The following is a 25,717-nucleotide window of genomic DNA, read 5'->3' on the forward strand; positions in this document are numbered from 1 at the left end:
TGAGAAGAGGCCGACCCCCAGCTCCTCACACCTTCCTTTCAGGTAGCTGTAGAGAGCAATGAGGTCTCCCCTGAGCCTCCTCTTCCCCAGACCAAACACCCCCAGTGCCCTCAGCCGCTCCTCACAGGACTTGTGTCCCAGGCCCTTCACCAGCCTCGTAGCCCTTCTCTGGACACTTTCCAGGGCCTCGATGTCCTTGTACTGAGGGGCCCAAAGCTGAACACAGCACTTTAGGTGCGGCCTCACCAGGGCGGAGTACAGGGGGACGATCACCTCCCTGCTCCTGCTGGCTGCACTACTCCTGATACCGGCCAGGATGGTGTCAGCCTTCTTGGCCACCTGGGCACACTGCTGGCTCGTGTTCAGGCAAACATCGATCAGCACCCGTAAATCCTTTAGAGAAGCCTGGAGCTTGGCAATAACAGAAAATGTGGATTCCTGCAGTGCTATTTGGGCAAACAGCTTGAATTTAAATAAATAAATAAATAAAAGGCTCCTCCAGCCCGCAGCCTTCCTCCTTTCGCCTCCCTCCGGGGGCGGCCGCGCGCAGAGGCGGGCCCTGCCCCGTCAGGCGAGGCGGGGCGGGAAGCCCGAGGGCAGCCGGGGGAGGGAGGAAGCCGAGAGCGGCCCCGGCCATGGCCACGGCCCCGGCGGGCTCGGCCTCAGCCTCGGGCTGCCCCCCGGAGCTGGCCGCCGTGCCCATGGTGGCGCTCAACTACGGCGTGCGGCGCCGCCTCGGCCTCTACCTCAACCCCCGCACCGCCGCGGCCGCCGACTGGACGGCGCTGGCCGAGGAGCTGGGCTGCGAGTACCTGGAGATCCGGCGGCTGGAGGCGCTCCCCGACCCCACCGGGGCGCTGCTGGACGAGTGGCAGAGCCGCTGCCCCGGCGGGGCCACCGTGGGCCGCCTGCTCGAGCTCCTGCACCGCCTGGAGCGCCACGACGTCTTGGTTGACCTGGCCGCCAGCGTGGGTGAGGCGCGGCCGCACCTCAGGGCTCGGGGCGGGAGGCTGGGGGTGAGGTGGAAACGGGCAGAAGGACCCCGGGTTTCTCCTGGGGATGTCCCCAGAGGGAGTGTGAGGCTAAACTGAGCTCCACGTCTCCTTGCTGGGGTTTTTTTGGAGGCCAGGGGGTGCTGCTCAGTCACACACCGACGCAGCAGCCCCTTCCCGGTACCTCCTCACAGGGCTTCCAGGAGAGAAGGGAGGTGCGTGCCCCTATTCTGCTAACCGTGAGCCCTGCGAAGTAATCGCGAGCCTCATCCTATCCGGAGGCCCCACTCAGTTCCTTTTAACACGTCCAAGGATGCTTTCGGCAGGCTGGGCCAGGAGGAGGCTCAGGGGTTGGACAATGTGAGAGTGGTGGGGTGGTAGGAGGATATTTGGGGTGAGGGATGTGCAGAACCACCTGTCGGGTCTGGGTACCAGGAGGGGAGATTCATTTCCATGCAAACTGAAAAGTTACGAGGCAGAATCAGCACAAGCAGTGAATGTGGAGACGCCACAGCTGCTTTTATAACTCGTGCTTTGTAGACTCTGCTCGTGATTGCAGGAATTCACAGGGAAGCCGGCTGTAAGAACTGAAGGGGAACTTCACTGCCAAAGCACTTCCAAAGCCAGAGGCGGCTCTGAAGCCGTGTGTTATAGCGTGTAGTTTACTGGGTTACCGATGAAGAAATAATAAATCTCATTTCCTGTTACTGCAAGAACTGAAGATGTAGGAATGTGGCTACATAGAGAGCCTGACTAAGAACCGACAGAGGGCTTTCCTGTATTCCCGCTGCTCTGCCCAATGAAGAACGCTCTGAAGACTCTGCTTGAGGAAAGAAAAAACAAAAATCAGTGTGTTTTGTGATCTAGTGACCAAAACCAGCAGCAGAAGCTTCCAGCTGTGTGAGGGAGTCGGGGTATCAGAAGAACGGCGTGCATCGCTCACCGAGGCTGCTCGTGGCCCCGAATTTGGCCGAGCCCCCAGGAGGGAGCGCAGTGGGCTGACTTCTTCAGACCCCGGACAGACAATAGTGGGATGAGCGGGAGGAGCCAGAGCTCCAGGAAAGTCACAAGTTTAGCCCAGTTGTGGGCCACGCTGATAAGAGGAGACGGATAAATTCTTGGAAGAAAAACCCGCTGAGGGTTATTCGGTACAAAAATATTGCCACTGGCTCAGGAAATGTCTGAACTGCGAGTTGTCCAGAATGTAGATTTTACAGACAGATTATAGCTAAAAGATTAATTTTGGAAAATATCACTCTATGTTTACTTTATTCTTCCGTTCTCCCTTAGACATCTGTTTTTGACCATTGTTTGGACAGTTAGATGGACCCACAGCCTGACCCAGTGTGGCCATTCCTGTCTTTTATGATTTTTGGCTGAGGATTGCAGCTGTGGCCTGCAGTCTGTTGCTAGTTCTCCAAACTCTTGCAGAAGTCGGAGCTATTTATTTTATAAGAGGAAAGAAAATGGACGGTTGCATAAACTGTCATGTGCGGTATGTCCTGATGCCAAAGGTATCTTCGTGTACTAGGACTTCACGTATTAGAACTTCAGCTGTGGGATTCAGCTCAGAGATTAAAACATCAGTATCGAGGTTCCTGTGGTCTGTGCTTCTGTTACAGGAGGTGCAGATCTGGGGCATGATGCAGCTGCCCCCACAAAGGCACCTTGAGTTGTATGACAAGCCTCAGGACGTCCCGCATGGCCTCTACCTCCTGATGGATGCAGGTCATTTCAAGTCCAGTGTTGTACCTGCAGGTACAGGGGTCTCGGGCACTCCAGGATCTTTCAAATGACACTGGATGCCCTTGTGGGGGCAAATCAGCCGAGCTCCTTTGGGACACAGCGTCCCCGTTAAACACGACTTGATGCTGTGCAGCTCCAAAGGATGCTTTTGGTTTGTGGTTTCTTCTTCAGAACCAGTCCCCTCTCCTCATCACGCGCTCCATTCCCTGCTGGATGGCCGCGCTAAATGTTTAGGATGCTAAAAATTGGGGTCTCCTGCAGTCCTGAACAGTGTCCCTTGGGGCCACCCTGTGCCATAGGGCAGCAGGCAGCAGCTCCCCTGGTTACACTGTCTGGAGTACGAACGTTGCAGGGTGCAGCTTTTCCATCTTAGCAGATGTGCCCTATGTTTAATTTTTCTCAGCAGCTTATTTCATTGTACGATCATCTTTAGGGATGTAAAGCTCAGTGATTTTTAAGTCTTCCTGACCAGTTACAAGTGCTGCTTTCCTGCTTGACTGGGTGTGAGTCTGTTCTCTCTCCTTCCTACAAGGACCACATGCCTATCTTTTGCACTTTGGGTTTCATGGCTTTATCCTCTCCAATACCTTTTATTCTTTCTCTCCAATATCTCAGGCTTTGTTTGACCATTCAAAGAATGTAAAGCCGACACCGTGTTGTTACTAGATGCTGGGTAGGTTGGTGTACCTTGGAGTACCTTCTTGCTACTTCGTGGGCTGGTTTGCATCCCGTTTCTTCTTGGAACTTTCGGAGTTGTCTCTGACTCTTATTCGTTCTCATTAACCTGTGCCTGACCAGGCAGTGATTCCTGCTGGGGACTGATCCACGCCAAATTACTGCAGGTCTTTCATCCTTTCAGGTTCACTGGTGGCTCAGGTTTATCCTGCAGGAATAGATGGGATTGCAGCATGATGCCAGCAAAAATCTGTGCACGTGGCTGGTCCGGGTGAACCAGCAAACACCCGAAAGAGCTGGGAGTGGAGAGGTGACCAAGCTGGGGACCAAGCTGCAGAAACTCAGCTCAGGCCGGCACAGATGCCACTTCTGCAACGAGGAGAAAGAAGAAGAGAAGACAGAGAGCAAATACATTTAGAAAGAACACCTGCGTAGCAAGAGCTGATCCTATGATCAACTCTTTATATAAAAAATTGCCAGTTGCCCACAAAGCACTGGATATTTTGGACTGCCAGCCTGGCTACCCACCGGAGCAGGCACAGCGAAGGTGCTGCCACCAACCCTTCCCGTGCAACTTCTCGACCCGTCAGCCAGGTCAGAGCAGCTTTGGTGATGATGCCAAAGGCACGGGCTTACCTGACTCAGAACGTGCTTCAGCGGGGAAAGACCTGAGGTCTGAATCATCTGGGTGGTAAAGAACGCGGCTGACTCCTCTCTGTGCTGAAGAACTGGGGAGAAAGGGGGAAGCGAGGCGGACTGGGGATGCCTCAGCCTGAGGAAAAGCTTTCATCAGATCTGACACCTTGTTATAATGCACTCAGGAGACGCAAAGCAGCGAGACAGAAGCAGAGGATGGGGCTTCAGGAGCTGGGCTTCCCGTGGACCTGCTCATAACCGCAGACAGGATGCTGCCAGGCAGTCCTTCCCTCTGCCAGGGCTGCTGTGCCAGCCATCTCTGTCGCTTTTTCAGCCTAACCCTCAGAGCGACTGGCGCTTTCTGACGGCTACTTGTTTGTTTTCTTTCTGTTTCTGAATATTAAGCGCAGCAGAAGGCAGATGGGAGGTTCATCTTTTTGGAAATTGCCAGTTTTGAGTCTCCTTTTACTTTCAAGTTCTTCTGTCATTGTGCGTTGCAGGGTAGCAGCAGAGGCTGCAGGATTTCTTGTCACTTCTCCAAAGACTTTATTATTAGATTTACCATTCATTTTTGAATAAAATCTGTTTGTAATAGATCACTGCTGTTCTGGTTGGGAAATTCATAGCAGCAGACCTTCTTGCCCTTGAGTTATCCCAGTGCCTGAGCTAAAAGAAGGTTTCTGATAGCTCTTGGAGAATATAAAGCCTGTTTCAGGGGCTTGCTGGAATTTTGCCTGTCCCTCCTGTTTGTGATGAGCACACGTACTCATCGTGACCTACAGCTCTGGCTTACGAAGGCTGGTGGTGTGAAATCAGCTATTGTGTGACATTTATTACTAAAAGGAAAAACAGGAGGAGTTCTAATTGAGGTTCCCCCTGCCCCAAGTTATCTGACGTTGTTAAATACTTCAAAATCACAGCAATGGCAGCCTGCAGTAGGTTAAGACTTGTTACATCCATGAGGCACGCTGCTTAAAGTGTATGGGGATGTACTAGAGCTGAAGTTTAAAACAAATAGAGGAGAGTTCTTTACACAGCAAGAGAGACCTTCAGGAGCTAAATGCTAGAGGAGATGGTGGAGGCAGCAACGAGAGGTTTGAGAAGGGGTTAGTTAAACTCCAGGCCAACACGTCCACAAACAGACACCAAAAAAAAAACAGGCAGGGTTTTACTCCCTAATATCCCTAATCCATGACATAGATGTTCCCGTTTTGAAGAGCTTCTGCAGTGTGAAAGCACCATCCCAGGAGCCTCACGTGTCGGTGCTGTGTTTTTGCAGAGGAGGACTGCAAGAAGTACTTGAAGAGGAAGCAGCAGCAAGCCGACCAGCCGCTGCAGGTGCCGGCGGTAGACAGCAGCGTGCCGAAGACGTCGGAGCTGATGGGCATCACCACCAGGGACGATCCGTACGGTGAGTGCCCGTGGTCACACCGCTGCACGACGCCTCGCGTAGAAATCGTGTTCAGCTGCCCAGCACGCCCCTGTGAGAAGCGCAGGAAAGCAGTTTAGTTTCAGTACCAGCGCCTGTAGATAACCCAGGCCGGAATGCTTTGGTAGTCTGCAGGCGTTTTCATTTTTCCCTGGGCAGAGAGAGAGGCAGCCCTGGGGAGCGCGGTACCCAGAAGCAGCCTGGCACGGAGCCCGCTGGCGGTGCCTGGGAGGAGACTTCCCAGAAGCGGGTCCCTTTGCGCAGCCTGGCCCAGCAGGCAGCTGCTGGGTGCTGAAAGCACGGCGGGTTGGAGTAAAGGGGAAGGATCTCCGAGCCGGCAGCCGCGGCCGCGCAGCACCTCAGCAGATTGAACCGGCTCAAATAAAAAGGAAGCGGGGTTTTGCGGGGTGTGAGGTGGAGGGAGAGAGGAAGCACAGCTCCGTGCGTGCGTGCAGCTGTGGGCTGAGGGAGCGGGCATCCTACACAGCTATCCGTGTGGGCAGAAAGGAGTCAGCTCGCTTCTTCAGAAGCTCCTCTGGCTAGACCGAGTTTGCGTGGCCACCTTTGCTGTGTGTGGGGACATCGTTGTCCCCACCAAACATCCACAGACCAGCAAACACGTCGGTGCTCGTACACAGCAGCTTTGCCTGCCTTGACCCCCGGTACCTCTGCTCCCCTCCCGCACACGGTGAGGGGCCTGGCAGCCAAGTTCCCCTTCTGCTTGACTGGGCGCTGCTCGGGCTGCATCTGCCTGCCGGCCTGCTGCTTTTCTCATCAGCTTTCGGAGCCTGACCTATTTTTCACTGTCGTAGGCTTCGACTGGCATAAAAAACTTCACAATACATGCCGTGACACTGACACGGAAATAAAATAACACAGCGGAAAACTATCCGGCCATATTAAGGTGCTTAATTACGAGAGACATGGCCCTTAAAATACAGAGCTTTAATGTTGGTACGAGTGCTAAATAAACGAGAACTGCCAGCCTTAAACATCTTTGGCAAACAGGGCCATTTAGTTAGGATGCGACTTCGGGTACCAAGTTTAAAACATTAGCCATAAAAATCACGGGTTCTAAACTTCAGGGCCTAACTCCTGCCTCAGCAGACGTTGTTGGCTGACAGCCTGCAGGAAGGTTTGGGTTGGGAAGCTTCTGTCCCTGTGACCTGAACGAGAGAGGCAGGACCCAGAGCCACACGGGTGTTTTAGTTGTGTAACTTCCAGTGAGAGGCCAGAGCAGAAGGGCTCCAGGCTGCGCCCTCTGGGGTACTCTGCTCCCTCCAGATCTTCCATGCTCCATCTCCCCTCCGTTAAATTGCCCTAGCAAGCTTGGTGCAGAGTTTGTCTGTCAAAGGCTGTGGAGCTAGCGAATGTTCACTACAGGAGTTCATTTGTAGTAGAAGATGACAGCTAAATTTGTCATGGTTTCAGGGAACGGAACAGAGCTGTTTGATGCCTTCATCTGCTACTGTCAGAAAGACCTTCAGTTTGTCCAGGAGATGATCAGAGAGCTGGAACAAACAGAGTTCAAACTGAAGCTCTGTGTCTTTGATCGGGATGTCTTGCCAGGAACGTGTGTGTGGTCCATCAGTGGAGAACTTATCGAAAGGAGGTAAGCAGACCGTGGCTGCTTGGGACAGCTCGGTGTGATGGAACATCGCGTTCGTTTTACCACGCTGTCTGCAGTGTGGGGCCGGTGAAGCAGGAAAAATCCACAAGGTTGTCTTCATGGGGTTTGTTTTATGCTCTCAGCTCAAGAGCGAAGACTCGAGCATTCCCAAACACGTAGCTTCACGGTTCACAAGGAAGACGCCATCATAGTGGTGCTGCTTACACTCAATTCCTTTTCTTTGGCTGGAGTATCCAGCAGTTGCACCCTTGAAGGGGATCTTTCAATGAATACATTTCCAAACTGAGTTGGCTCCACCCCACAGCGTAGAATTTGCAGGGACAGCACTGGTGTGGGTTCTGGCACTGACTTCAAGGGTCCTTCAAACCTTTGTGGGACTCAAGGGTGGCTGGGAGTTGTGTGACATAAAACCAACTCCCTAGATGGAGACTTACCTACAGCAAGTACTTTATAGCACAAAGAGGGGAAATACTGACCTTTGGAGCTCTTTTGCTCCCACAGTCCTGCCAAATTAAAGCTCTGTGCAAAATCCCAAGGCAGGAGTTTGCACACAGCAAAGCCTTCCCTAAAGAGCCTAACGTGTAGTTTGCAGCCAGGCACCTCAAACGAACGTAAGCAAGAAATTGGCGAATAAAGCTCAAATTTATTATGCGAGGTGAATTCACAGTAATGTGAGTATAATAAAGGTCTGTCCGGTTAATTCTCATATTAACGACGCTCAGTCATTAAAGGGAGCATGCGAGCAGATAATTAAGATGGCATTTTTATAATAGATAAACAGAGAACCAAATAAAGATTGCACAGACTATTTGGACTTTGCTATTTCTTCATCTTGTAGTAGTCCAGTGTATGTGTAATCAAGTTTTTGCGTGTAGTGTAGCTGTCTGTCTGTCAGTAGTCTGTACCCTGTACTTAACTCCTGCTGGAACACAGCTCGAGGGTTCATTTCTGCATCAGAGCAATTTGGGGGCATACATAGTTTTGCTATGAGGATGAGAATTGTCTCCGTTGACATTTTATTTTTTTCTCCCTTGACTGCTTCGATTTCAGGTGTCGGAGGATGGTGGTCGTCATTTCAGACGATTACCTGGAAAGCGACGAATGTGATTTTCAGACCAAATTTGCTCTTAGTCTTTCCCCAGGTAAGATCTCACAAACATCCCATTTAACATTGCCTGTCAACATCACAACTTGTACTACGGTAACATCTGAAGCTCCGGCTGGGATCAGCGCCATGCTACTGGGCGCTGCACAAATGCAGAATGAGGCGTAGTCCTAGAGGTGATTAAACAGATGAGATAAATACAGGTGAGAGAGGAGAAAATGAGTAACTTATAGCTACAGAAGCAGTAACCCTGTCTCAGACCTGGGCTCTTTCCACTGACCGATGTTTCACACGTGTAAAAGTCCACCCAGGCACAGGGGTTGCCCTGCGGCTAATGCCCTTCACTGAGCAAACAGGTTTATCACTGGTAGACGCAGCCACCAAAACTAACAGTGCTTTTATAAATTCGGTCCTGCAGGCAGGGGCCTGGACTTGGTCCCTTGCCCTGCCGTTGACCTTCTGTGTGACTGCAAGGGAGAAGCTTGGCTGGGGTGCCCTGGCTGCCAGGTGGGTGAACGCTGCCTGCTCCGGGGATGTCGTGGCTGCCTGCAGGTTGGGCAGCTTGGGAAAGTGCTGGGAGATCCGTACAGGAAATGTGCTGCCAGAGATAAAAGTATTGTAACAAACGCAGGGTGTGAGTAAACGCTGGGGATGTCACTGAATGAACGAGCACCTTTCTGCAGGGATCCTTGAGTGTCGTGGGTAGGCAAATAAAACAGGGAATGAATTTTCAGCTTTGATGGGAAAAAATCTGTTCTGTATTTTGTTCTGAATTGAGAAACCATCCGTTTGTTTCCGTCAGGTCTGTTCAGGTTGCTTCTCTCTAAGCAGCAGTCAGCCTACACTTGTCTGTGCTCCTGGGGAGTAGGTGCAGCACGCCTTGTATAAGGGGCGACCTTATCGCTCTCTACAGGTACCTTAAAGGAGGCTGTAGCGAGGTGGGGGTTGGTCTGTTCTCCCACGTGCCTGGCGACAGGACGAGGGGGAATGGGCTAAAGTTGTGCCAGGGGAGGTTTAGGTTGGATATTAGGAAGAACTTCTTTATGGAAAGGGTCGTTAGGCATTGGGATGGGCTGCCCAGGGAAGAGGTTGAGTCACCATCCCTGGAGGTCTTTAAGAGACGTGTAGATGCTGAGCTTAGTGATATGGTTTAGGGGAGGACTCGTTAGCGTTAGGTCAGAGGTTGGACTCGGTGATCTTGGAGGTCTCTTCCAACCTAGACGATTCTGTGATTCTGTAATATCTGTGGGAGTGGCCACGTACCGAGTCTCATTTCTAGATGAGGGATTTGACGTGGTGTCACGAATGACACGCCAGAAGTTAAATCGCAAGCCGGTGGCAGAGCTGGGAATTAGCTGCATCTTCCTTGGCACAATAATTGCCTGTTGTGGCCATTAATCCATTGAGCATCCCTAGCGCACTGCATCAGCCCCTAACCAGAAGAATTTGTAGCAAAGACCTTTCAGTTCCGGCGTTACGTCTGTAGTTAGACCAGCAGGAAAAGGAAAAAAATGCACATGTGAACGTAAAACCTGAGCTCTGCCTGTAAAAACACGCCTGTGAGTACAGGCTTGCAGAAGTAACACGACTCGTTTGCGAAAGGCCATTTAACCCCAGCGGGGTTCGGTGACAAGCTGTGTGACTTCACGGATCACCGAAGCACCTGCTGCGGTTACCAAATCTTGTCCTTGTCTCCTTGTGCCCAGGTCTCAGCGTCAGCGCTCGCGCTGGGCAGCAGGCTTCAGCTGGTGGCAGGCGTCCCTATGGAAAGTTGTGAGGGGAGAGGTTCCTCTCCAGAGCAGCTGCTCCTTCGAGCAGCAGTCGTCACAGGGACGGTTGTCTGATCGTGTGCGTGCCTCCAGAAAGCAGTTCCTGTTATCAGTGATTCCTCGCAGCCCCTCTCTGCAGCCTAACTGAGCGATTCAGGGCAGGAAGAGAAGGACCTGGAGATAACCCAGCGGGGCTGACCATCTAGAAGAAGCTTAGTGTCTCAATTTTATCTCCAAGCACATCTGGAAGTACTCAGGACTGTAATCCTGGTTGCTTTTGACAAGAAACTGCTTTGTTCCTTTATATCTGCAGTTTGTTAGGCCCCCACCACTCCCAGATGGGCTCAGCGCAAGCTGCCATACGCAGGCTAAATGAAGCGTGGGACCTGATCCGTATTTGGCTGAAACGTTCTTAGCAGAGGGTTTGTGATTCAGAAGCTTGCTCTGCAGGGTGAGAGCTAGGTGCATTGTGCTGAGATGACACAAAATCGGGACCAAACCTGGATCTTGTGATGTGTGTGCTGCTGTGAGGAGGAAATGCATACAGGATCTCTTGTGAGACCTCACCCGGAGCCCTGCGCTCAGCTCTGGGGCACCAGAAGGACGGGGACCTGTTGGGGTGAGTCCAGAGGAGGCCACGAGGATGCTCAGAGGCTGGAGCCCCTCTGCTGTGGAGCCAGGCTGAGGGAGTTGGGGTTGTTCAGCCCGGAGAGGAGAAGGCTCCGGGGAGACCTCACAGCGGCCTGCCAGGGCCTAAAGGGGGCTGCAGGAGAGCTGGGGAGGGACTCCTGGTCAGGGGGTGTGGTGGTAGGACACAGGGAAACAGCTTTAAACTAGAAGAGGGTGGATTTTGATTAGATTTAATGAAGAAATTCTTCACTCAGAGGGCAGTGAGGCCTGGCCCAGGCTGCCCAGAGGAGCTGTGGCTGCCCCATCCCTGGCAGTGCCCAAGGCCAGGCTGGATGGGGCTGGGGGCAGCCTGGGCTGGTGGGAGGGGGCCCTGCCCATGGCAGGGGGTGGCACTGGGTGGGCTTTGAGGTCCCTGCTGATCCAAACCGTTCTGTGATTCTGTGATCTGACTGGGGCTCTGTGTGATCCTCTGCCTGTGCTCATCTTTCAGGCGCTCGTCTCAAACGGCTGATTCCAGTGAAGTGCAAAGCCATGAAGAACGAGTTTCCAAGTATCCTGCGGTTCATCACAATCTGCGATTACACCAATCCTTGCACCAAAAAATGGTTCTGGACAAGACTGGCAAAATCCCTCATGCTGCCGTGACACAAAGTTACGAGTGCTGGCTGCTCTTTTTTAATTTATCCTGCCTGTGCCTTCGGACCACGGTGTCGCTCACGCAGTGCCTTTCACCACTGCAGAACTTGGATCCTCACAATCAGTGTTTGGAGCCTGCGACTGGGAGCAAAGAATTTTCTCTTTTTCTTAACTTGTAAGGGGAGATAAAGGAACTGCCCAGGTGTTCCTGTTGGAGTCAGTGAGCAACAGCGTCCAGCATTTCGTGTAGTAAGAACTTGTAGTGGAGATATAGGAAATACACATTTAAAAACTGAGTCACGAACATGGGAAGGCCACTTGTAAGCGTTTAATGAGACCCGGGAACATAAAATGCTGGTATAAGATAAGAAATGATAAAAGCCTCAAACTGCAGGCGTTTTTAACCGAAATTGTCATGCCATTTTAAAAGCTCTCTAAGGGCTATAGTGACGTTTAGGGTTGGTGTCTTTTTAACATGTCAGTGAAATCCCACGGCTGCTCAGTGATCCGCAGGAGGGGAGGCTTCGGACTCTGGTTCCCCCTTGGGGAATGGCCAGCACCAGAATGACCAATTTCGGCACCAAAATTGACCACATCTTATGATCTGCGCTGCAGCCCGGCTTTTGGGCAGCACAGGGGAATGTGTGCGCTCAGACCCTGGCCTGTCTTTGTTTCCCTTGGCCGTTGTTTGCAAAAGAACGGAATATTTTAATTGTCAAAGCAATGCAAAGAAATGAATGGTTCTACCTCTGTTCGTAGCAATATCAGCAAAATCAGCGCCGTTATCCTTGCAGTTGGAACCAGTGCAGAATCACTGAACTCAGATTTATTTTCTGCGGATGTTTCCATCCTTAAGCTCTATCACAGGATTCCCGTTCCGTGTTCATTTACAGCGTAAATCCCTTGACACTTGCACTTTCCGAGGTAGTTCCCCAGATTTGACAGAAGTGATTTTTTTTGCTCATCGAAGCGAGAACTGCGAGGAAGGACACGCTCTTGCAGCGTGTCTGCCTGTGTTCAGGTGACATGTGATTAAGCAGCGTGTCTTACACCAGGGTTTTATATTCCCAGACCTTGTTAAATGTTTACAACAGACGCACTCGTTAGTAGAGAATCAGTCTTTAAATCTGTATGTTCAGGGGAAGGCCTTGCTACATAAAGTGCAGGATGCTTTTGCTCATCGACTGGAACAGGAACAGAGCTGGGCACCTACGTGGGTCCGGCTCTTAAACTGTGTGACCTTTAAGAGCCTGCCAGAAGTACATCAGCTTTTGGGATGCCTCAAAGGCACAGGGATAAATATCAAATAAAAAGCGTACTGAATTATAGATCGGGCTGTTTAAATTATAAAAGATAATGTTCCCATAATAGGAAAGAGCATATTCGAATTAACCAGCGGAGTCACTAGAGTGTGGGCAAGAATTCTGCCCCAAGTAGTGTTTTCAAGTGACCTATTGGTATATTAAACAGATTTTCACTAAATATTTACCCACTAATTGGGAAGAGGGGAATCTTGCTTACATATCTGCAGTTGCTTGAACTCTGCCACTTTGTTCCTTACTTCAGCCCCTGACTCATGTTGATTTTACAACTTAATGGTTTACTAGTTTACATTTTTAAGGTGGATTTTATTTTTTTTTTAAAAGATATGCTTTAAAGCATTACCAGGGCTGAGTTCCTCAGACGGGAATGTATGCACAAGTCTCTCCCTCACCCACACCATAAATGAATGTTCGCTTACCAGGGGTTGCTGCAAAGCCCTGGGAATGTGCTGCTGCTGCTTCCTCCTGGCTGGGAGCAGTCAGTCCTTGATTTGAACCCAGCAACACTTGGGGACACGTTTTATGGGGCAGCTGGGGACTGCAAACTGGGTATTTTTCAGTCCCTTCTACAAACACAACTGCTGCCATCGTGCCAAGGTGCCATTTGCATCTTCCTGTCTTGTTAGCTCCAATAAGAAGCCCCCCGGGCATGGGAGGGGAAAAGTTAAGCTGATGATGGGTTTCTAAATAGTTCGTCTTCGTGTCCTATTGCCATCAGGCCTCTCCTGCAGAAACAGCCAGCTGCTTGCCTTGGGGCTTCTGCATAATCGTTAAATGTTAATTATAGAAGAGTTTCTGGAGGCTGCTTGATCCCCAGTCACTCCTGGGGCTTGGTGAATTCCCATACTCCAGAGTGTCTATCAACATTAATTACGGGTCATTACTCACGGGACTGAACCAGATTCCTCTCGAGTCGGGAGCTGAAAGAACTCGTCCGGTATCTTGCTAGGGGCAGGAACAAAAGCAGGAGGCTCTGGCGCAGACACTAGAGGGAGGCAATGGCCCGTGCTGCCAGCTCTGGAGCTGCAGGGCTTGTGCTGTGAGCGGGAGGGAGAAGCCTGCCCGCTCCATGGAGAAACGGGCACCGACCGCTCCCTGCCATGGCCTGAGTGAGTCCTGGATGAAGATGGGGAGCGCCCGGGGCTTTTAATCCTTTCCCTCCCGCAGCCTCTTCTAAGGAAAATGCACCTAAAATAGTTGGAGAGTTTTGGAGGCAGATTCGGCCGTAAGCACCGTCTTCGGCGTGGGTCCTGCTGGTGTTTTTTGGGACTTGGGACGTTGCAAGTGAGGGAGAAACAACAGCAGCAAAAAGAGTAAGTGTCAGCTTTGTAATAAATGACCTGGTGACTGCTGAACGGGGAAAGTGCTGCTTCTGGAAGGGAAGTCAAAAACAAGAGGTGGATTTCTAAACCCTCAGACTTCCAGTAAAGAAATTCCAAATAATTCTGAAAGATGTCAGTGCTTAGGCTAGGTCTGGTTATCACCTAGCTCCCTGTGTCGTGGTCCTTCTGGCTGCCTGGCTCGGATGCAACGCAGGTATTGCTGTTACCTGAATGCTGCTTTCTTACAAGCGGTTAAAATTTGTATGGTTAAAATAATTACTGTGGAGTAAAGTGGAGTAGTGTCCCTAAAATGTAAAATACGTGGTTTAAGTGTGTATCCTTTTCGGAGTATAATCCAATTTATGCACTTCTGACATTTTTATATCTGTCTTGGCACACTGACTTTATGAAGTGGGATGTCTGTGAATGACAAAATGCACGTACTGTAAACATGGTTCAGTGGCAGCACGGTTCCCTTTTCCCCTCCTTGGTGCTCATTGGAAGGTCAACATTCTGAACACCTTGAAAAAAGAGATTTAAAAAATGATGATTTTTTTAAAATTTTGTTTCTTTCCCTCCCTGAAATTGTCCTCGTTGAATCTGTTAATACCAAATCATTTATTTTTATATGTATACAGATACGTTTATATTACTTTCTATCCTGATATGCATCTTTAGAAAAGCATCTATGTTGTCTAGGCATTCAGAAAATACTCCACAGTTCTGTGGTTTTTCCTCCTTATGAGCAAACTTTTGCTACCTGTGACAAAACATTGTAAAATAAAGCAGAAAAACCCCATGGGCTGAGTGTCCTCCTTCTTGGGCATCGGAAAAATATGTCCTGGGTCTCAAAAGGAAGTGTTAGTGGGAAATAACATGGGCTGGTTCTTTTTTGTTTTCTTGTTTTGCCTAAAAAGCTTCCTCAGTGGAGGCTTTTGGCCGCGTCTGGAACGGGGAGAGGTATGGTTGTGTCCCAGCAGCAAGAGGGAGCAGGGATGCTGGATTTTCACCTCCTATTCCGCATCCTTTCTGGAGATGCTGGCAAGGACTGCGTCGCTCTGCAGCAACCAGGAGGATTTTGCCAGCTCCGTCTTCTTAGGCGGGCGGCTTGGAGCGGCTCCAAAGCAGGGAAATAACTTACGAACGCAGCAGCTGTTGGGCCAAGGCCCTGCCACGGGAGAAGACGAAGGATCGCCGAATCGGAGAAATGTTGCTTGGAAGGCATTTCTGGAGGCCAAGGACGAGCTGTGTTTCACATCGCGAGAGGCCACATGCTGAGCCGCTTGAGGGACTGCTCCCTGCAAAGGCTGTGAAGCAACGCCCGTGCTACGGCCACTGCAAGCTAGCGTGTGCACAGGCATATGGAAATCATCCCAGAATTTATTATTCCAGGTAGAAATCACTGTCAAGAACAGCCAAAGAGGAGAGTCTCCCTCTCAGGAAGACTGGAATCCCTTCGCTTTCAATGTGATGTTGTGTCACTCGGCTATCTGGGGGATTTTTGCCTGTATTTTAAGTGTAGCTCAGAGCCCGGTGGGGTCAGGGCTGTGGTAGCTCCTTTCTCTCTGCCATTCTTCTTGTGCCAGAAGGAACTTCTATTTCATTCCCTTTCGCAGCTCTGATGCAGGAATGTCGGCACCATCCCCTTGTTTTCTGGAGGACAGCATTTACCTGGTGATGTTCGGTAGCTTGTCCAAAATGCTCTGAGCTTTGGGATGGAGGGTGGTGGCTAAAGCATTGCCCCGATGGAGCAACTCCTCTTCTGTCACGAGAGGCACTGCTTGGTCCGGAGGGCACATTTACTGGCAGCAAATTAGCACAGGGCCGAAAACACACAAGGAAATGGCTGGGAAAATGTTTGATCATCCTGGAAACGGATTTGAACAAGGCACCGAAAAGAAACAAACCCCACGAGGCTCGCGCTGCTGGAAAGCACGCTCATCGAGTTGAAGCACCTCAGTCAGACCTATCGGGTTTTCCTAGACATCTAGGCGTTTGCTGTGTACAAATACTCCTGGGCAACTGCTCGTGGTTCGGCTGATGCTCAGCAGGACTTTGAGATGACTTTGAACCTGGCTGAATGTCCTGATAAGCGCTATCACGCCCTGCCCAGCCATTTGTTTATTTTGAAGCAAAATCTGCAGGCAGGAGGAGGAAGAATATTGTTGTAGCCATTCCGGAGCTGCTCGGTAATTCTTTAAACGATTGAACCCGTAGTGAAGCGTTGAGCGGTTGTGAAGTCTCATCTACAAACACCGCATTCGCTGTTCCTCTTGCAGAGCCCACCTCAGCAAGGCGCCGTTCCCAAATCCTGCTCCTGCCCATGGAGCTGGGGCTTGGGCTGTCCCTGCCCCCCGGACACATTTTATTGCAGCTGAGCTGGACGAGATGGTTTGCACACATGCCCCTCGTGGTGCACAAGTTGTGGACATGATTACGCCCTGTGTTGCACGGGATAAACCCCCGGGTTCAGAGCACGAACGTCCCACCAGCCACGGCTGGTGCTCCTCCTGCCTGGCAGCCAGCGGAGGGGCTTCAAATCCCGTTCCCCCCGGTTCCTATGTTAACTGGGTTTTGGTGGTGGAGCGGGGACAGCCGCGTGCCACGTCCAGGGCTGCTTTTGAGGGCAGCAGGACCGCGCCGTGCTGCCCTTTCAAACCTCCCCTTCCCGGCAGACCTGGGGGGCGAGGACGCGGGTGGCGGGTGGCAGGGAGCACGGAAGCGCTGGGAGAAACGTGCCAGGGTTTCCTCGACTGCCAAGCGCGCAGACTGGCCCAGACCGGACAGATTTCGTTCTGCTCCCAGCCCGACCGTGCAGTCACGTGAAGGAAGAGAAAAGGAATGTGCCAGGCCGGGTGCCAGCCTGCGGGGGAAAAGGTCAGTGGGTTTTGCTGACCCGTACGGCGGCCAGCTGCTTGTTTCACCTGCGCCGAGAGCAGAGGGGCCGACAGGCCAGGAGGTGCAGGACCCGGGGGAGAAGAACCCCCAGTAAGAACGTGAGGGCTCCATGGTATGAACCCAATGGGGTTTGTTGACGAAATCAACCCCCCGAGGTGATAAAACGGGTCTTTATCCACCCCTTAGGGTGAAAAGTATGGACTCGGAGGAAACGTGTTCAGGCCTACGTGGGCGTTACGACAAAGTGAACTCTCACAAACCTTTTTTGCAGCGTTTTTCTGGCTCCGATCTGCAGCTATGCTCGCCTTCTGTTGGTGTCAGCAGAACGGATTTCGGAGCCGCAAGTCCTGAGGTGTTTAACTGCTTGTGTGCCAGCCCGTGATCCGTCGCCTCGGAAACAAAAAGTGACATTAAGATGGGAAAAGTGGGTAAATGAACCTGAAAATCCACGTGCTGGTCCCCGTCCTGCCCGAGCCACGGTGAACAATGAGGGCTGCTTTAGGGCAACATTTTCGGAAATCTGCTGGAAATTTGAGGACTAAAATGGACATTGGCCTTAAAATGTCAGTGTGTCAGCATCTTGAAAACCTCACACGGGTATTAAAAAAACATAATTTTTCAGTATCATTAACGGGCTTTTGAGATCTTTCGAAAGAAAGGCAAAGAAGAGAAATATCATGGCTTTCACTCCAAAGCTATTTCCTCTAAAAATGAATATCCCCTGTTTTTCCTAACAGTTATTCTTTAGCCTCCTTGGTGACTTAACCTCTCCTAGCACTGTGTCTGGCATCTGGTTAGCTGCATTGTTTTATCGAGTGCTGGGAATGGAAGCTTTTAAGATCTCCTCTCTGAGCTCTCAGAAATCTCGCCTCATCAGCATGCTGCTCTTGGCAGGCGGCTTTTTCTTCAGCTCCAAGACATGCATATTGATCAGTCATTTTCTTTTGTTACCTAGCATCTTGTCATCGATTTTAATTGTTGGGTATTGAAGAGGAAGCATTCAGCACACGTAGAATTGCTGGCTAGGAAATCTTGCTTTCTGCACCTCTCGCCAGACGGTGCGCGCAGTTAAACCCTCAGGAGCCGTGGATCTCCCTCTCTCTCTCCTAGCAATCTGCACAAATTATGCAGCAGTCGATTTTTTTCTATTAAATCAATTTCTGATCCTCTATGACAGCTTTCCCTGCCGCCTGATTTCACACTTCAGCAGTTTGTTTCTGAGGTGCCATGCGGGTTTTTTTTTTTCCAAAGGGGTGGTGACGGTAGTGCATTTAACTCACAGATATGTTGCTCGTGCCTCCCCAGTTCCCTTCTCCTACTTAAACGATTTGTACGGCTTCAGGTGACTGCAAATGAAAGGACTCCTACTGAGCCTCCTTCTCCATTTCTCTGTTCTCTGGGGAGGTTTGAGTGCTTTCCTCACTACCGAGACATCAAGATGCTCAAGGCGTCAACTCCCAGATTCTCGGGGATCCAAACAGACCTCAGCAAGAGCATGCAACTGCAAAACGGCCTCGGATTTTAGATGACATGACGCTTCTGGCTCTTCTCTGGCTCCTTGTCAGTCCACAGGGCTTCTCCTGAGTTGTTCCCTGAAACTTCCTCTCCTGCTGCTGAAATGGAGCAGTTTCTCTAAGACAAAAGTACAGGTTGAGCCTATGTCTGATGGGGAGATGAATCTTCACATCCCCATGATGCAAAATATCAAAGTAGAGAGCTGGTGGCATTCTTTAACTCTTCTTCTTCCTGCAAAATACCTTCTTTTACTTAGATAGTTCCTATCTCCTGCGCTCTCAGAGAGCTTTCACTATAAATGTTTCCTGAAGGCTCTGTTTGTAAGGAGAGTGGGATCCTCCTACTGTCTCCCTGATTCTAGGTTTTCCTTGACTTTAGATACACAAAAAGCCATCCTATTTTTGGCAGCCCGCAGTCAGTGACATAGGAATTCATGAGTAGGGAGGAAAGGATGTGAACTATCCAAACAGATTTTTTTTTTTTCAAATGAGATCTCTTTACATTCCTATCAACATAGTAATAAGCAATGAGTCACTGTTACACTGAACTATTAAACTATTATTGTAAACTCATGTCATTAGAATCTGTTAATGTGAACCACTAACCTTGCTTGGCCTCGGCGTAGCTGGATTCAAGAAGATATCATCCATTTATAAGGGTAAGAACAATATTCCCTTACACTTCTCATTCCCAGATGGCAAAAAATAAACGAAATCTTATTCAGCCCTATCTTTTCTATTTCTAGGGTTTCTCTTCTCACTGCCTTTTAAAGTGAATTCATCTTGCTTCCTTGTAACGTCACAAAAGATGTTTTATTTTATTTCTTCAAAGTTTGCCAGCTGTAAATGGGGCAGATTTGGCCTGGGCACTCCCAGCTGCCAGAATATCCATACAGTATCACCTGAAAGCAGCAGTGTCTCTCCCCAGAGACTGCTTTCTTTGTTCAGTCCTGCCACGACCAGCCCTCAAGATACGATGTGAGTACCCAGGGACACTCAGGACTTCTTTGCTGCAACAGCAAGCGGCAAGGAGGCGATCTGGCATTATTAAGCTGATTTCTGTTAGGAGTTTTATCTGTATTTTTATAGAAGAGTTTTGCTGAATAATAAAATGTCTGAAATGGTCTTAAATAGAGGCACACCCACAATGCTTGACGTAACAGAGCCAACAATCTTTGGCCTCTCTTCATATCCTACAAAAGAGGAGTCCGTCCAGGTGTACCCGCTTGTGCAGCAGGGTTTGGATGCTTGCATCAGACTTATGCTGCACTTTTAATGAAGAAGAGAAAAGCTCTAAAACACATTCTTATTCCCGCTGTCCTGCTCAGCTGTTTAGCAAATGCTTTCTGATTTAGCCTCCACAGAAAAGGCCAGTGGGAAAACCATTCTGTCCCGATAAGCTGTTCCAAAGAGACAACTAGATTCCTGGGGTTTAAGGAAGTACGAGCAAGAGAAATGTCTTTCATCAGCTTCTTTAAAGACACAGCATTGCTGTAAGCCAGAACAGGGCAAGAACTGATTATTAAACTGTGGTTCAGGTATGTGGTAACAAGATCTTGTCATAATTATTTCTTAAACCTAGCATCAATTTTATATTAGATTTAAAGGAGACAGCAAAGCTATAATTTGTTAGAAGGTTAATTGACTTGCAATTTGTACACTTAAAAAAAGCATAAACGTTGAAAAAAGAGTAAGGAGAAAAAAACTGTCTTGTTCATAAGCTCTTTGCTTGTTTCCTAATGCTTAAAATCTGGGGATCTTTCAGTGGAGGAAGTGAGAGAACGGTGCAGCGTTTCTGCTGAGAGGCAGTGGGATAGGATAAGGAGTGTGTTTGCAGAGCGAAATTTGGTTTCAGTGCACACGCTGTAAGAACCAGAATCCACCTGTTAGAACCGGGCCTTCAGCTACTTGACTTCAAAGTGACCTCAGAGGTGAGTTTGAATGCCTTAGCTCACCGGCAGTGAATGGTGGGGCGGAGGTGCCTGGTGCTACCCGGGACCATTTACGAAAACCTGTCGGTGTGGTTTAGACTGGCACTGGGCTCATGTTTTGAAAACAACTACTATTAAAGACTTTCTCCAATCAGAGGGTTTTAAACCACTCCTCCTTACTCCACTGCACGGTCCTGGGCAAAAACGCCATGAAAAATACCTGGAGACAATGTGCACGCCTGCCTTTGCTACCTCGTTCTTTATTAAATAACCAGCTGCTATTTAATGAGGAAGATTCCTTCAATAAACCTGAAAGTATTTCCACGAAGAGAGAATAGCAGGCAAATTTTGCAGGGAAACAAGGTCAGGCATTCTGCTTGCAGATGCACACTTGTGCTATTGTGAATGCAATAATACAGGCATTGTTGGGCTTCCTCTTGCTTTAGTAACCCGTGCCCGTACCAAGCAGTTCAATAAGCACATTAACTGCTATTGTTTGTAGGAATCGTGGTAGCTAATGCACAGTCACTTACAAACAGCGGTTTATGGTGCCTTAAAAAGCTTTTAACTAGAAATGTGGCAGTAAATGCCGTGGCCCAAAACACTACTGAACTGTGACACTAAATGCCTCTGCATGACTGTTCTGAAAGAGCGGCTTCAAGTTCAGCTGTACCAAGAAGCAAAGAAGCTATTTGAGAGGCTGCATGAATAGTAAGATGAAATCTGCAATGCCTTGATAAGCGAACGAGTTCAGACTCGTTTTCTATAATCCAAGTGTAAATGAAGTTTATTTATGGTTGCACTTATGACGATGATAAAATGTATTACCAACCATCGCAGATTTTACAGGTACTAAAGGCAGTAACTTCTGTGCACTGAATGTTAGAACCACCACTCTATCCATTAAACATCACTTTTATGATAGCCAATATTACCTGAATGGAAAAAAAAGGCAAAGGGCTGGGTAGTGCCAGTAAGTTTCATTGAAACAATAAGTCATTGGCTCACAAAGGCAGGAAACCATGTGCCTTACGAGAATGAGAGCATTTGGTGCATGCGTGTGTGTGCCTGCCTGTTCTCGCTACCTCCAGAGGCTCAGGGCATGTCGATGAGGAACATGTGCCCCGGGTGTCAGAAGAAAGTCTTTTTGAGCTGCAGAATCAATGGGAGGTGGGGACTGCCCGCTCTAATCGTTGCGATGTTTTATTTTAGTTTCACTCAAAAAGTACGGGAAACCCAAGTGTGAGAGCTTCCCTTGGCCTGCAGCCTTCCTACCTGAAAGAAGTCCGGAGTTTTTCCACTTCTCGGTCTCTCCTAAAGCCTGGAGGTGGATACACAGGAAACTGTTTTTCCACTTCAGATTTCTACTAAAATGTCTTGTTATTACAACAAACCACTTGATTCAGCAGCACCACTTCACAGGCTGCTTTATAAATAGAGACGTTTCCTCTGCCCTGAAGAGCTTACAACCTACACGAGACAGACAAAATACAGCAAATCAGGAAAAGTAGGATGAGCAGAATGTTAATGGTGAAACAGGAGAAGGTGCTGCTTGAAGGTGTGAAGTGGGCTAAGGATTAAGATCTTCGTGGAAGACAGCTCCCTTTTTTCATCCTTCATCAGACTGCTATTGAAACAACTCGCTGAATGAACGAACGAATGAGTGAATGAATGCAACAGCAACGTCTGACTTTTGAGGGATCCAAAATGTTCATTTAAAAATTCATTAAATGGTCATTTAAAAAATATTACAAAATCTGTGGGATCCAGATTTTACAGGAATGAGAGATTTTGGTTTAAATATATAGACGTGTGTATTTCACTGCAGACCTGAAAAGTGAAAATACCCCATTCACTTGTATATGTTCAAGTGGCCACTGGTGGTCTTGTCAGTTCACATTTCAGATTTTAATTTTGATCAAAGCCCGTGCTAATTCATAAAGAACGGGGTTCATTGCGGGCCTAATCCTGTCCCATTGATCTAATTCAATAGGAGCTCTAGCGCTGCCTTCAGGCGGTGATTCTTCTACCTAAACCAAGAGAATTCAAAATATGATTCTGACTCTAAATAAACACTGTGGTAAAATTAGGCGTATGTATCACTGTGGTTAGAAAGGCTTAAAGCACGCGCTTAAATACTTTCAGGATCAGGGCCTCTGTCTTCTTTTGTTGCTGATGCCTGGCTCAAATCCTTTTTTAACATGCTGTTACTATCAGAAACATGACACTGGCCACCTGAGCGCATGCTCTGGGGTAAAACCTACTTTTAATTGCTACAAAAACTGCTTTTATAACATAGTTAAAAGATCAGAGAGACAGTTCCAAGCAGTAATTAAAGCATATTTAGCAAATACGCAATATTGCTTGGCAGAGGCATGTTTAATGCAGACAAGTAGGAAAAACGAACAGCTTTTAAGTTGAAAGCTCTGCCTTATGGACAGAGACCATCTTTGTTCAGTGTCTGTAAACTGCGCCAAGATGGGCCTGTTGGCCTCTTGCATCTGTAGGACAGAAAAAGACTAGAAAGAAGGAGATGTTGTCCTGTGTTAGGTTGCACAAGTGAAAATACTGGAGTCACACCATGCATTTGGCAGGGTGCTATGGCCCTCTACAAAGCCTGGTTCATCAGAGGCATCTCAGGAATTTGTCCTAATAAGCTAAAAATATGTGTAACTGATGTTCTTTGCCTCACAGTAGCATCTCCTGTCAAGCTATAAGAACAGTGACTGGCAAAGAACAATGAAACCTGACACAGAAATCCCAAATCTTGCCAGATTCTCCTGATGAATATTACTATGCCTGGCAATAGCAAGAGATGCAGTTTTTTATCTGCTTTATGTCAGTAAAGAATAAATCACCAAACTGTAAACATTTTAAACCTAGATATGTAGACAGTGGCCTATGTGGGTTCTTGGTACCAGTTAGTCCCATATTCCTCATTCTTTTTTTTTTTTTTTTTTTAACACTGCATGTATCCAGATCTCCAGTGCTTCAGCTACAGACTTTTGAGCCATCAACTACAAGGCAAGGGGGATGGATTTATCACCGAATATTGAAATTCAGTGGAGCCTGTAGAAACACCTGGCAGCGGGAAACCTTAGAATTGCATGACTTTGGAGATGGGGAGGGGAAAACCAGACCTCCTGACCCCTTCATACCCCCGGCCCTATTTTTAAGTGAGGAATGTGGATCCCAAAGCCAGGGTGGGGATGAAATGGAGGTGGGCGATGCCGTGGGGCCTGCTGCATGCAGCCAGCTGGGCCTCAGGGCTGACATGTCCCTCTGCTCCCAGACCAAGCCCAGGCAGGGCAGTGCCATCGCTTTTCATGCACAACACACGCAGGTCACCAAAAACTGGCATTTATTTGGTATCCTGTGTTCAGCTTTGGGCCCCTCAAGACCAGAAGGACATCGAGGCCCAGGAGTGTGTCCAGAGAAGGGCTACGAGGCTGGTGAAGGGCCTGGGACACAAGTCCTGTGAGGAGCGGCTGAGGGCACTGGGGGTGTTTGGTCTGGGGAAGAGGAGGCTCAGGGAAGACCTCATTGCTCTCTATAGCTACCTGAAAGGAAGCTGTGGGGAGCTGGGGGTCGGCCTCTTCTCACAGGTAACTGGTGACAGGACCAGAGGGAATGGCCTCAAGTTGCGCCAGGGGAAGTTCAGGTAGGAAATGAGGAGACATTTCTCCTCAGAAAGAGCAGTCAGGCATTGGGCCGGGTTGCCCAGGGAGGTGGTGGCATCACTGTCCCTGGGGGTGTTCAAGGAGAGGTTGGACGTGGTGCTTAGGGACATGGTTTAGTGGTGACATTGGTGGTAGGGGGATGGTTGGACCAGATGAGCTTGAAGGGCTTTTCCTGCCTTAATGATTCTAGGATTGCGTGAAGGTGGATAAGCAATGTGTGCCCCCCTACCTGGAGGGTTTCTGTCACCCAAACACAGAGGGTATCCAGGGCACCCACGGCAGAGCCCACCCTGAGGCCTGCCCAGGGCTGCCTCCCCTCAGGGCAGCCCCCAGCCACCCGAAGGCCCCACGGGCGCAAGGACCCTGCAGAAGGACGAGACACGATTGACAACCCCCTCCACCAATAGAAACCGCGGGTTCAGCGGCCAGCAGCCAATCGCTGCTTGAAGTCCGATTTAAGCACGACGATCCTCCCGCCTGTTCTCTGAGGGAGGGGGGAGGATGCGAGTGGCCGCCATCTTGTGTGTGGCATCCCCACCCTTCCTTTCCATGTCTTTACCACACCTTACTACCACTTTCTCCCCCAGGTCTTTCCATGCGACGTCTATCTCCGAAATGACACCGGCGAAGCGAACCGCGGCGGCTCCCTTTTTTATTCTGGATTAACCGAAAGGAGGGGAGGGGGGGGGAAAAGCGCCGCGCTCAAGATGGCGCCGACGCCGCCCCGCTCCGGCGGGCGAACGTGGCGGCGGGTGACGTCAGGGCGCTCTGGGCATGGGCAGGTGGAGGGAGCAGGCAAAGTTTGGCCGGCGGTAACGGGAGGCGGCGGCGGGGCCGGGCTCGGGGCCGCGCCCGCTCCTCAGGGGTCCCCCGGTACCTCAGGGGTCCCCTCAGCCCTCAGGGGCCGCAGCCATGGCGGAGGAGCCCAGCGCGCTGCCCTGGTCCATCAACAAGGATGACTACGAGCTGCAGGAGGTCATCGGTGAGGACTGGGGGGAACGCGAGGGATTTGGGGGGGCACCCACGAAATTTGGGGGGTGGGAGCCCCCCCGTGGCTGGGGGGGGGGGGGGGGGGGGCTGTGGGGTCCCCGCGTGTCGCTGTGGGGTGTGGGGGGCGTTGTGCTTTCCTCTCAGCGCCGCGCCGAGGGGTGGGAAGGTGCCCCCCGTGGTTTTTTTTTTGGGGGGGGGAGATTCCTCCCTGTTTTGGGGTGAGGGGAGCTGCCCCCAATTTTTGGGGTGTGTGTGTGGGGGGGGAGCTGCCCCCCCCCCCATATTTCTGAGGGGGTTATAAGAGGGAGCTGCCCCCTTCCCCTAATTTTTTTTTGGGGGGTGACGGGGGGCTGCCCCCTTCCCCTAATTTTTGGGGGTGGTGTGAGGGAGAGTTGCTCCTTTCCCCTAAATTTTGGGGGTGTGTGAGGGGGAGCCGCCCCCCTTCCCCTGTTTTTTGGGGTGGTGTAAGGGGGGAGCTGCGCCCTTTCTCTAATTTTGGGGGTGTGTGTGTGAGGAGGAGTTACCCCCTCCCCCAGTTTTTGGGGAGGGTGAGGGGGAGCTGCCCCCCCTACTTTGGGGAGGATGAGGGGGGATTGCCTCCCCTATTTCTGCGGGATGGGTGTTGGAGGGGTGTCTGGGAAGCCTTTTTCTTTTTGAGGGTGTCCCCCTGCTGGGAGGGAGGTGTCTTGTAGGGGGGTCTGCCCCTCCTTGCAAAGGGAGGAGGGGTTTGGGGGGGGGGGGTCTGCACTCCACTCCTCGTGCATCACAGGGGGGCTGTGGGTCAGCCCCCTGCTGCAGAGATATGGGGTGGG

General features: G+C 50.2%; 2 protein-coding genes and 1 long non-coding RNA gene across 3 annotated transcripts in view; all 3 read left to right on the forward strand.

Moving 5' to 3' along the window:
- The first annotated feature begins 575 nt into the window (after positions 1-575).
- On the forward strand, positions 576-14,691 carry MYD88 (MYD88 innate immune signal transduction adaptor). The gene is made up of 5 exons (XM_035554336.2): positions 576-972; positions 5,329-5,460; positions 6,910-7,090; positions 8,159-8,250; positions 11,103-14,691. Exons 1-5 carry the CDS (start codon positions 636-638, stop codon positions 11,255-11,257), a joined length of 897 nt encoding a protein of 298 aa, XP_035410229.1. The 5' UTR covers positions 576-635; the 3' UTR covers positions 11,258-14,691.
- A 4,389-nt stretch (positions 14,692-19,080) lies between these two features.
- LOC118251777 (uncharacterized) lies at positions 19,081-21,991 on the forward strand. Its single transcript, XR_004779935.2, has 3 exons — positions 19,081-19,282; positions 20,070-20,235; positions 21,448-21,991. It is a non-coding gene; the product is annotated as an uncharacterized LOC118251777 (long non-coding RNA).
- Positions 21,992-24,668: 2,677 nt separating this feature from the next.
- The window catches only part of OXSR1 (oxidative stress responsive kinase 1), an 87,270-nt gene continuing 86,221 nt past the window's right edge, over positions 24,669-25,717 (forward strand). The window contains exon 1 of the mRNA XM_035554272.2: positions 24,669-24,897. Within this exon, the coding sequence (XP_035410165.1) occupies positions 24,828-24,897 (70 nt within the window). The 5' untranslated portion in view covers positions 24,669-24,827. The remainder of the gene's footprint in view (positions 24,898-25,717) is intronic.

Source organism: Cygnus atratus, chromosome 2, assembly GCF_013377495.2.
Source record: "Cygnus atratus isolate AKBS03 ecotype Queensland, Australia chromosome 2, CAtr_DNAZoo_HiC_assembly, whole genome shotgun sequence".
Lineage (NCBI taxonomy): Eukaryota > Metazoa > Chordata > Aves > Anseriformes > Anatidae > Cygnus > Cygnus atratus.